Source organism: Varanus komodoensis, unplaced genomic scaffold (assembly GCF_004798865.1).
Source record: "Varanus komodoensis strain SLA01 unplaced genomic scaffold, ASM479886v1 scaffold19, whole genome shotgun sequence".
Lineage (NCBI taxonomy): Eukaryota > Metazoa > Chordata > Lepidosauria > Squamata > Varanidae > Varanus > Varanus komodoensis.
In genome coordinates, this window is record NW_025335550.1 from 2,136,539 (window position 1) to 2,148,561 (window position 12,023).

At 42.3% G+C, this 12,023-nt stretch overlaps 1 protein-coding gene across 3 annotated transcripts in view; it reads right to left on the reverse strand.

The window, feature by feature from the left end:
- ZNF536 (zinc finger protein 536) overlaps nucleotides 1–12,023 on the reverse strand; it is a 506,153-nt gene that overhangs the window by 273,408 nt on the left and 220,722 nt on the right. For all 3 annotated transcript variants that reach the window (XM_044427921.1, XM_044427919.1, XM_044427922.1), the window contains exon 4: nucleotides 1,178–3,346. In XM_044427921.1, coding sequence (XP_044283856.1) covers nucleotides 1,178–3,344 — 2,167 coding nt within the window. In that variant the 5' untranslated portion in view covers nucleotides 3,345–3,346. The remainder of the gene's footprint in view (nucleotides 1–1,177; nucleotides 3,347–12,023) is intronic.

Consider the following 12,023-nt stretch of genomic DNA (forward strand, 5'->3'; position numbering starts at 1 on the left):
ATGCCTTGAGGTCTCTCAAACTGTCTTTCATTTTCTAGACTTAATGGCTGATTGCAGAAATCAATGTTGCCATTAGTAACAGAGTATTTGTTATGGCATGATTTCCTCTGTTGTTAGGCCTGCAGAATGATTACAATATTAGCGAGGTGCTTTTGTTATAAAAGGGCTGAAGATATAACTTTCAATTTACTATCCATTAGTTCGAGAGTCTAGAAATGAGAGATGAGGCCAGAAATCTTACCTTTCTTTCTTTTTTTTAAGTGCCAAGAAAACTCAATATTGTAGATAGCTGCAATGAAATATTATTTTGCTCTGCTCTTTTGAACACATCAGGTTAACATTCAACCAATGGAATATTTTGTTTAAAGTAATTCCACTTCCTAGCTTTCTTGAGGTTTTAAGCTCAGGCGAGTGCAGCCTCTTTTACAGGGACACGGAACATCACTGGGGTCACCCCATAAGCTCTGGACCCATGCATCCGTGGACTTAAATATACACCGCAACTAGCCACATTAATGAACTGGGTGCCAACACATACCCTTTTCCCATGTCATTAAGAAAATATTCCAGAGAGGATAAACTGAGAGGTAAAACATATCTGCAACTTGAGCACCTCTACATTGCTCTGTCCACATTAGCATGTTAGCATGCAACCATTTTCACATGATCATTGCAACAGCTTGGGAGAGGGATATATTGTAGATACATGAAATTCCACTACTAATGTGCAGTGTGCAACACATGTATAATACAGACAGTTCACGAATTCATTTAAACCTGTTCAAGCAAAGGTTCCATGCAGTTCCTCTCTCACTTCCACTTGGAAGTGAGGGTCTGCAAAAAAAGAAAAAAAGAAGAAAGAATTTGAAAAGCAGATGTGAAAACAGAACCAAGAAAAGTCTCTTTCCCATACATTTTCTATTTCCTGAAACCAGGCATGATTTTTCAGTATCCTTATATGTGGAAAGGCTAAAGCATGTACTAAACAGAAAACTGAGAAGTAGAATTTAGATATATAAAAACATTACAAAGTTGAATGCCAACAATAAAATTTGCATTCACTAAAAATGGCATGTTTTTGGACACTGAATGGGAAGCATTGCTATGTTGTTAGCATCAGCCAGATTGGAAGAATTATATGGGACATTCTAGCGGAAGGAAGGCAAACTTGGCATACCTGAGGAAGAAGGTGAGGACGGGTGCGGACTGTCTTCCTGGGCACTTCCTGTCTGCGACAGGCCTCCACCCATTCCGCTTTCTTCCGTAATATTGGAGGACCCTGGCGTTGTCGACCTGCTGATGGACTGAGATTCCTGATCACTCCCAGACCCACGGCGTTCTTCAAGGCTGCCCTGAATGATCTCATCTTCTGCCTTCCTGTCTCTCTTGTGAACTCTAGAATGAACAACAACTTGGTGGTATGTTCTAAATACCCGACCGCAGTCGGGACATTCAGTTGGCTTCTCTTTCGTGTTGCCATGACTCTGCATGTTATAATCAAGCCCTTGGTTCATCCCGTGAGATAGAAAATCTCGACTGCCTTCCAAAGGGTCTAGTTTGTTTGACAAGTCTCTCTGATTGCCCATTTTAGTGCTGTGAACCAAATCAGCAGGCATTTTCTGCTTGGAGCCATCTGCTCCTAGTAACACATACTCCCGCTTCTCCTTATCAAACAGAACGCCAGCATTTGCCAAAGAGTCTTCATGGCCCCGCTGTATCTGGTGCTCTTTAGTCAAAAAGCCATGTTCCATGGCCATTCCCCTCGCCATAAGCTGCCACGCTTGGTAGCTGTTTACAGGGTCCATTTCGGCAGCCTTGGCTGCAGCCTGCAGCCTTTCTATGCAGCTGGATTTGAGAGGAGGCACAAGGTTGAGGCAGCCCAGTAAAGAATGCTTGTCCCCTTCAGCAAGACTGTGGCCAATGCCGGCAATGGGGGACAGCAGCTTGCCCAGGACTTCTCTCTCTTTCATGGGCAAATCTCCTTTGCTGTAGGTCTGGTTCTGCTCGCTTAAACCCGCTTTGTCAGGAGGGAGGAAGCCACTTTGCAAGCAGGACAAATATCTCGAGTACAAGTTGGCATGTGCTTCCTGCGTCATGCTGGAGATGGACACGTGTGCTTCCGAGTCACCGGGAGATTTGTTCTTCACGGAGAGTTTGTTCAGGTGGACCTTCATGTGGTTCTTCAGGAACCAAGGCTCCTTGAAGCGCCTCCCACAAATTTGGCAGCAGTGCTCAAAGGAATCCTTGTGCTTCCTCATGTGTCCTTTCAGGAACCAAGCTTGGCTGAAGACCTGGCCACACACTTCGCACCGAAACTCACTGGCAGCCTGCTCTCCGTTTCCATTGGACCCCTGCCCCTGAGCTGACTCAGCCGTTATGTGCGCTTTCTCCACGTGACTGATCAACTCTTCCTCCTGCGATGCCGCAAAATCACACAAAGTACACTTGTAAGGCTTGTGAAGGATCCTGATGTGCCGATCCAGCTCTTCCCGCTTCTTGAACTTCCCTTTGCAAAAAGTGCACCGAAACCCAGCCGCGGTGGCTACCACCTCTTCCTGCACGCTGGCAGGCTTCGGGGAGGGCACCGGGTTGGAAATATCAGGGGTGCTGTGGTTCGCCGGCACAGACAAATTGCAGTTAGCAAGGGGCATCGGCTGAGAATGCGGGTGTGCCTTGATGTCAGGCCTAGGCTGCAGAAGACTACTTTTCATCTGCTTGTCCCGCAAAATCGCCCTCTCTTCCAGCTCATGCAAGAGTCTGTTTTCTTCTCGAACCCTCCCACGGCCTTTGCCGAGGTTCCCAAGCTTGTGAGTACGCAGGTGAATCTTCAAGTTCCCCTTCTGAGCGGCTCTGTGATCGCAGTAGGGGCACTTGAAGGGCTTCTCCCCCGTGTGAGTGCGCATGTGGAGCGACAGAATGCTGTTGAAGCGAAAACGCTTCCCACACAGGGGGCACGGATATTTCCTGTTCTTCCTGGCATCATCCTCAATATCGCTCATCTGAGACATGATGCCCAGGTTCTGTCCATTCAAGAACTGCTGCAGGTCCACCCTCCCATTCAAGCTGGTGTCAACCTCTCGGTTAAGCTGATTGGCTAGCAAGGCCATCTGGCTGTTGATGGGCTGATTTGCTAAGGACACGTGGCTCTTGTCGTCTAGAAGCGAGGACTTCTCTTCGGGATTTTGCCTGTTCTGAAGCTCCGGGAATGCATGGCTGAGCTGGGATGTTATCTGATGTAGCTTCTGACTCATTGAATACTGGCCATTGAGTATGGAGCTGTTGAGGTGGGCATCAGCCTCCGGTACAGCTGAAGAAACACCAAGGCACAAACTAGCTTCCTCCATCCCTGAAAAAGGAAGAAGAATTTTAGATTTGAAGTGAGTCCAGTTTTCTCAACGGACCTACCAAAAATAGTCTGTGTTGAAATTACACATGGAAACACTACAGTCAAAATCAATCAAATGTATAGCATACAGTTCTGATTATGTTTTGTCTTAATTCTTCTTCATCACCATGTATAGGCTTTTGAGTGCATATATGAGTTAGGATTTTAAAAAGAACACATTGCCAGTGTGAATATCCAGCTTCCAAGTAAGTAGTGTTAAGCCTTCAACTTCATTTTCCCTTCCTTCCTGTGAAATGGCACCTGTATACATTTTTGTAATCTATAAAGGAGAAATGCTATGCAACTTGCTCACTTCCCCTTTAAAAAAACAAAAATAGAAATCCATTTATAAATCTTTCAGTCCCATTAAGCATATTCAATAAATTCCACATTCTACAATGAGAAAGATGGTTTTATGATTTGACGGGGGTGGGTGGGGGGAAGATGGCATGATATTTTACACAATAAAACAAGATAATGTTTGGGGGGAAAATAAAGTAAAGGACAAGCTTTCGAACAATAAAAAGGATTTTGCTTTAGTCAACAAAAAGTGCAGTAATATCTCATTAAGCTGATTAGTATGCGGCTTAGAAACAGTACTAGGTGCTGTAACACATGATTATAATCATAAAAATCCTTCAGTGTTTGCAAGTAAGCATTAACGAGGTATATTAAATTTTAAGGAGACTGCAACTAGCAGCTTTGCAAACCTCTGAAATTAAGATTTAACCCTTATGTTACAAAGCAATTGTTCCTCCATCATTTGGAAATGGTACCCATCTTGAGAGGTGTAAATTACCTCCTTAATTTGTCATGCAGATGATACAGATATTCCTGTTTAGAAAAAGTTGCTTGGTTTCACCCAACCCTCTTTTCCTTACAGTTGAGTTGAAGAAAGAATCTCAGGAACTCTGATTAAGTTTAAAAGAGCTCTCATCTAGAACTCTATAAAACCCAATTAAAGCCAAGGAAGGTGTCACAGGAAGCTTCAACAAGTTTAAGTATTTTTAATAACTTTCTCAATACACAGTAATGAGTACAAATGGTACCTACAAACTGTGCACTGCAGAAAATTAGAACTCAAAGCTGTTTGTTAAAGAGGAGCGCTCGGTCCTGGTCAGCATAATTGTCCCTAATCAGAATCTTCTCTCCTTGTCTTTTGCTCTGGTCTATTCAAGGAAAAAATGTATCAATAAAGTCTCAATTTTAAAATGTGCAAACTGTTACTTTTTAAAATGTACACAGAAATGAAAGTTATATAATTAGATGAAAGCGCACAGAAATCCTTCTACCTTAGTTTCTTTCATGTTTCTGAACTATAAAAATGACAAGATTATCTCATAAAGAATAGGACACTTAAACCTTCACACACACACACACACACACACACACACACACACAATTTTAATATAGATCAGGACTCATAAAACTTTGTTATAATTACAAGCAGTCGTTTAAGGGGCAAAACCTGTTTAAGAAACCTTAGCACCAATTTTGGCCACTTCGGGCACAATCTTATGCATGTTTAGAGAGCAACATCATCCGAAAACTCCAAGAACTGCCTAGCCAGCCAGGTATCTGTGGAATGCTAGCAGTTGTAGGGCTTTTCCCTGTGTAAGCATGCATAGGATTGCACCCATAAGTCATAAGAAATGGAAGAGCTGCTCTATGGAAGGCTTCATCTGGCTTTTTTAATTTCCAGAGTCTTAAATGTTCCCTTCTTACACATAGTTTATTTCTTGGGAATAGGAGGCTCACTTCTTGACAGGTCTCTGGTTTGACACCAGCTTTTCCTGAATGGCTGTACTCAAACATCCCAATAAGCCATGGCTTACTGTGGCATGAGCCATAGAGAGTATAAGTCTTGCACACTCCTTTCATCGTCTTTTTTTTCTAAGCAGCTGGGAGGACTGCAGAAGGCTTTGCTTGCAATTTCAGCCAACCATGGCTTGCCATGGCACCTGGAGCAACAAACTGGAATTAAGGCTAAGTATGGTTAGGTTAAAACAAAACATAACCATGGGTTATGATGCTGGGTTGTTTAAAGTGGCCATAATTGGTTTGGCTGATATAGGAAGTGGCACAAGAAGCTCCTAGGCTCCTTCTGCTGCACATCTGAGAATAGGAGAAGGGAAGTACAAGCCACATTGGTGATTTGTTCCCAGCATGACAAGCCATAGTTTACCATGACTCCCCAAAGCAGTGCATAACACCTAAGAATATAGTTTTCTGGGAGAAATATCTAGATGTCCTTATTTTACTTGCTGAATGGTGATTTAACTGGACTGATCTGAGATGTAGAAACCCTGACTGTTGAGGTGGCGAGCTCATAGCATTTAACTCTTCAGTGGTGAGTGTGGAAATGATATTTTTAGGATGCCATCCAATATAGGTGCCATAACCCTCTGAACTCAGGAGGTTACAGGCATCCAGCAGGGAGCGGGAGGAACAGCAAGGTGCTTCCCTTGCTCTCCAAGACACTTACGAGTAGGCAGCAGCCACAGCCATGGGTGTGTCTCATTCCTGCTTTTAAGGAAGGGGAGCAGGGAACTGCTGGGATCCTGGCAGTTCCTTGCTCATCCTCTCTGTGACCCCTGGAACATCCCCAGCACCGGTTCCAAAGTCACCTGAATGTGGAGCCTCAGTTCTGACCTCAGAGCCCCTTTCTATGGCCATCGGACTATATCCTGAAAGAATGGGCAGAAATTCCATACAGCAGCAAATTGGGCTAGGATCCAGCAAACAAAGGAAACTCATCCAGAGGCAGCTTTGGATTTCTGTTTCTGAAACACACACTTCGCAAGCTATTTGGAGACTTTGCTGCAGTTCCAAATTAGTTCATGATGCAATATGAGGGGCCTGACAAACAAGGGGGAAACCTACTGAGCATATGTAAATACCAGGACTGCCTTAAAATAGCTTTGCTATCCAAACTCAATATTTAAAATAAACTTTCTGGCAATGGTCCCATTCAGAGATGGTGGACCATGATGCCCACCATCTTGGTTGCAGGTGATGGTGGCAGTAGTTGTCCAACTGCCAGATTATTTCCTAGGTAGGCTCCAGGTCCAATCCTATGCATATCTGAACAGAAAAAGCCTTGAAATCCCAGCATGCCCTAGTCATTATGGCTGGCTTTGGCATGCTGGGAGTTGTAGTTCACAAGACTCCAAACCCAATATGGAGAGCAAATGAAATAAACTGGAAACTGGAGAATCTTGAAGCATTCAAGATTTGTTAATGTACACATCAGAAAACATGTATCCCTTGAAATAGCTATACAGAATGCATTGATCTATTTAATGGTTTATATCATAACTTTCAGTGTTTCACAAATGAAAACAAGAGAGACATTGCAACACCAACTATTGTAGGAAGAAAGGGTCCCTATGTCCTCATCCATTATTTTCCATTCCTGCAGTCTCTTTTCTGCCTGCATTATGTCGGAGGCCTTCGATTTCACAGTGGCCTGTTTCCACCAGTTTGGAATCTAAAGGGTACATCCTTTTGATCAGAACTTTGTCAGGGGAATCTAATTGTCCTACAGTGGATTTTCCACCTACCATTCAAACTATGTTCCAGTAACTACAGGATATGAAATTACAGGCTTTGCATACATGATGCTTTATATATGCTCTTACATGCATGTGTTTTAGATACACTCAGATTTGATGGAGGGACTCTTCTGTACGACATCTCTAGCAATGTACCCTAAAACAAAGTTTCTGCAAGGCAAACGTTTTTGGGAAAAATAAGACTTTATAAAGGATTTGCACTAGAAATTGGAGACCAGCTTTGGTAAGTAGTTGCAACATACATAAAGTGCAATCAGAATGAAAACATGGGGAGTGGAGCAAAAGGGCACCCATGCACGGGGCAAAATGCAGGGCACTTCCCAAGCATCAGCTCTGTCTTTTGGGCATAGCAGTTTCACTCCATGTTCTTCCTCACAGAAGATCAAGGGCACTTGAATTTCCGTATGCTTTGAATAATTGCAGAATCCCACTGCTCATCCTTTACATGTTGCCAGTGTGACTATTTCTGGGAGAGCAAATTATTTCTAATCCAAAGCTGTTCATGGCCACATTCCCCCTCTATAACTCTCAAATGGGTATTACTGAGGAAACCTTGTAGAATAGATGGCAAAACTTCGTTACGTATGATTCGTATTGTTTGTGCCGTGAGACTGCTTAACTAAGGTTGTTATGATGTGATAATATACTCCTGTTAAGAAATACAGAGCACCAGACTCCTGAACCTTTTCAGGGTCATTAAGCAGCTGTAAACATTATTACAAAAATAAACCAGAGATTTCATGCTTACATTTTAGCCCAGAGCTGAGTGTGCTGAGCAAGTGCATTTTTTTATCTCTTACAATCAACGCTGGTGACATTTGGGCATCCAAACAAATTACATCACAAATATTACCGCACTGGGCACAATACAGAGTGGTTTATTTGCCAGATGATTAATAAATAAGCAGTAGGGCGGTATGGTTGACCTATTCTTTGTTGATGGATATGTAGGCAATGCTACGAGACATGGCTGAAATAGTTAAATCTTGGCAGAAGCAGGAAGGGGAATCTATTCTTCTTAACAGGATTATTGGATTCAATCAGCCAGAACACAACTGACATTGCACTGGATTTTGATCTGTTCTTTTTATGTATATATTGCTTTAAATCCTGGTGACCTTTATTTGGAAGAGTTGGACTGATCCATATTTAACTCTAGGGTGAGAAGATAAGTTTCCCAGTGTTGGATAACTTTTATTGGGAAGTATCGCTGAAATTAAGAATTCAGTACTTGGTGAGCACTGATGTGCTACTGAATAAAATAAAACATGCAAGGGTATAATTACATTGAAAAATATCTGTTTTGGCAATGCAGTATCTGTACCAATGAATGCACAGGATACAACCTGTAGACATAACTAATAATAATGTGGACCACCTGCTCAACAGCATCATGAAATGAAAACATTTGACAAAGCTAAGAACCGTATTGCATCCCCTTAATTATTTTCAGAGAAAAGTATTACTCTCAATAGTAATTCTCATGTAAGAATTAATTGTCTTCCATGAAACTGCATGTTGTAAGTTACATTCAAGTGTGGCAAAGGGTATCACTTCATCATAACCAACAATTAGAATGGAAAGATTTTTAAACTGACAAGCCACAATGCTGGTTTGCATTTAATTTTAACAATATCTCAGTGATTTGTAGCTTTTTACTCTCTATGGCTGAAAACAAGTAACAGGTAATTGTCAGAAAAATTCAGCCAATTATATGACTTTCAGATATTCCTACTTTTTCCTTTTCTTAAAAAGAAGACCTATCATAAAACTTGTTTAGAATTGTTAAGCAGTCAGAAATATGATTCACAAGGAAATCATATTACAACTAGCTTCCAAAATGACAGTACTTGTGAAGCTGAGACTGAATTAAAACTAAAGCTAGGGCTTAATCAAGAGCACTTTCTAAACATCAAAATAATCCAATTTTATTTCCATATAATTCAGAAAGATTGTCAAAGTTCTTCTGCAACAATATTATTTGCTTTAAGGTAAACATTAAGTTCTGTGGAATTATCTACTTTGGCACAAGTATCACTCCTTTAAAAGCTACTCTGACATAGAGTCATGGGAGAGCAGAGTTGGAAGGGTCCATGAAGGTCATCAGGTCCAACCCCCTGCTGTTGCAGGACACCACATTGCACCATCCCATTCATGAGGCTACACTAATAAGCTCCTAGACAGTGCCATTTTGGGGTGACCATGGTATTTATTATAGTGTTGATGTCATTGGTAATTCTAATACTTACTTCAGAAGCTTTTCAATTTTCTATTATATTTATTTATTTGATTTTTGACCCACACCGTAAGCCACAGGGCTCATATCAAATCAATTTGATACTTCTGCTGTAATCATATTAAACTGGTGGTCTGGAAATGGCTCAAAGCAAAAACTTCAGGGATGTGGTAAAGGGAAGATTCCAGACCTCTAGTTTATTCTAGAGGAGTTAGTGGAAATGACCGTTTGCTCCACCTTCTAGGAAGATAAACGGATTTCCACAATGGATGGGAAATTTTTGTTTACTGGTTGTGCTACTTTTTTATCCAGAAGGGAAGAGCTATTTCACCTCATTGCAGAGCTTTGACATAGTAATGAAACAGGTAGGTGGATATGTTCAGTGCTAAGGATTTTATGGAAAGGGGTCAGAAGAAAACTTATCAGAAAAGTACATCTCTCAAAGCATGTGAAGAAGATGAACAAATATACTCAATGGGACAGGAATTGAGTACCAGCTTCTGATTAACCACTCTAGAACATTCCCAGAATGTAGGCCTGGCTAAGACAGGTGCAAAACCCATTTATGAGGTCTCCGAGGCCTCAGAGGAAAAGGTTATTTCCTCCATGGCTCAAATTTGTCATAAAGAAGTGTTGACTAAATCATCATAATAAGCTGAGAAAAGAAATAAGGCAGCAAAAATCCCATCTTGACGCTTTCTGCATAACTGATACTTCTTAAAAAAAGCATTGCATAGCCAAATCATAAAGTAATAAACACAACAGTCCAGTGTGATTTTGTCTCCATCAGGACTGTAGGATCAAGCTCTTTGCTCTCATGAATGTTAATCAAAGAAAGTAGAAGGAGTGAAGCCCCTAAGAACCAACCCACTGATATTTTAAATCAGTTTAAATCTGCAACCTCCCTAACTGACGTGCTGGTGATGAGCACTTCATTTCCATTTCACAGGGGCTTAAAATTTGATTCTGTGCAAAACTAGGTACAACGTGAAATGCACATATGCAAAAAGATCAAAAGCAGGATTGATAGTGAAATATTCATACAAGGTAGCCCAGTGAGATTTGGTTCACAGGGGTACCTGTCAGGAGCATACGCTCAGATGCAAACCATCTAAGAAGTACACAATGCTACCTCGAAACTCCAGGTGTATAATCATATTGTAAGTTGACTGAAATACTGGACCACAGCCAGCTAGCTGGCTGGCTCAACAGACTCAGGAGTTGGCCTGTTCATCTCCTTGGGGCCTTAGTTCCACTGCTCCTACTACTGGTCAGGTCAAATGCTTGTAACCTGGTGCTGACCTTCCTGGCAGTCGTTCTAAAAGTAAAAGGGATGGGGGAAAAACACGAAGTCCATAAGTTCCCTTTGACCTAAGCAGCTGAAACATCTGTTGGCTGAGTCATGAGCTGCCTGTTGGCCAAGTCCGACAGCAACTGTGCCTGCAGTGGATTATCTCTCTCAGTGGTAGGTGTCAGTGGAATAAATGAATGTATTTCAAGAGAGAACGATGCGTTCTCATAAGCAGATCTGGAGACAACATTGAACAACATGGTGAACTCAGACCAAGAATTGCCCTGCAGGTTGAACTGTTGTTTGTCTTGGTCTGCTAATCTTAATAAAATTCATTTGTGGTCACAATATACTGTTGGCTGGTCCTACATATATTTAAATTAAGTAGAACAAAAGCCTGCTTTCTGGGGAGCACTGCCTGTAAAGAAATTGCTCTAGGGAATGCCAGAACTCAGAAGTTCACATTACCATGTAAAAGCACCAGGTGTGGTTCCAGGTTTGAGGGTCTGAAAGGTGGCCTCTGATGAGCCCCCTCTGCCTCTCGTGGTGGACCTCAGAAGTGGTCTCAGTGAATGCTAGGCAGCTGGGATCCGTTTACATTTCCCATAATGCCTCTGACCTAGCATCAGGGCATTTGGACTAATGTCAGTGGACTCTCCTAGTTGCCCAGTGGTCAATGGTTTGGCAATGTTTTGCTTATTTAAGGAAGTTGGCAGGTGGTAGACCCTGTTGCGGTGCTGGGATCCTAAAAACTGTCAGAGATGATGTTTGCAGATGCTGAGCGTGAGCAGAATGGAGAAGATTGTTTTCCTTGATAAAACACATCCTATTCAGAGATTTGCAAACTGTCGATAATCATGCATGACTAGGGAAGCAAGTTCCTACCTATTATGCTTGCTTCATGAATTTGCTGAGGACAAAAAAAGCCCTCTTGTTTGTTGTTTGACCGTGAGAGAGACAGGCAACATCAGCAAGTCATTATATATATATATATATGTATATGTATATGTATATGTATATGTATATGAGAGAGAGAGAAAGAAACTTTCTGCTCTAAGTGCACACTAACAACAGAGAGTGAGCCCATCTCCAGCCAGGACCAGCCACTACCATCATCATGCACAGTGAATTTATACATACAGCTTTTTGCAATGATTAGTAACAGAAAACGTCCTAGAACGAAACATCCCGTGACTTTTGTACATGGTTATCTTGACCTACACTTCTTGTGAGTACATCTAGCCCATCTGCCTCCAGACTTCTCTTTACAAATTTTGACAGAGGTTTTCCGTATTTTTCGCTCTATAAGACACACTTCCGCCCCCTCCCCCGCCCGCTCAAAAGTAAGGGGAAATGTCTGTGCGTCTTATAGAGCGAATGTGTGTGTGCCCGATGCCCAGGACACTGCCGGCCGCCTGCACCACATGGCACCACCTGGCCGGCACGCGCTCGGCGTGCCCTGCTCCGCCCCCCCCAACACAGGTGAGAGCTGTGCTGCTCAGGGGGAAGCGTGTGGAGGAGGAGGAGCTGCGGGCT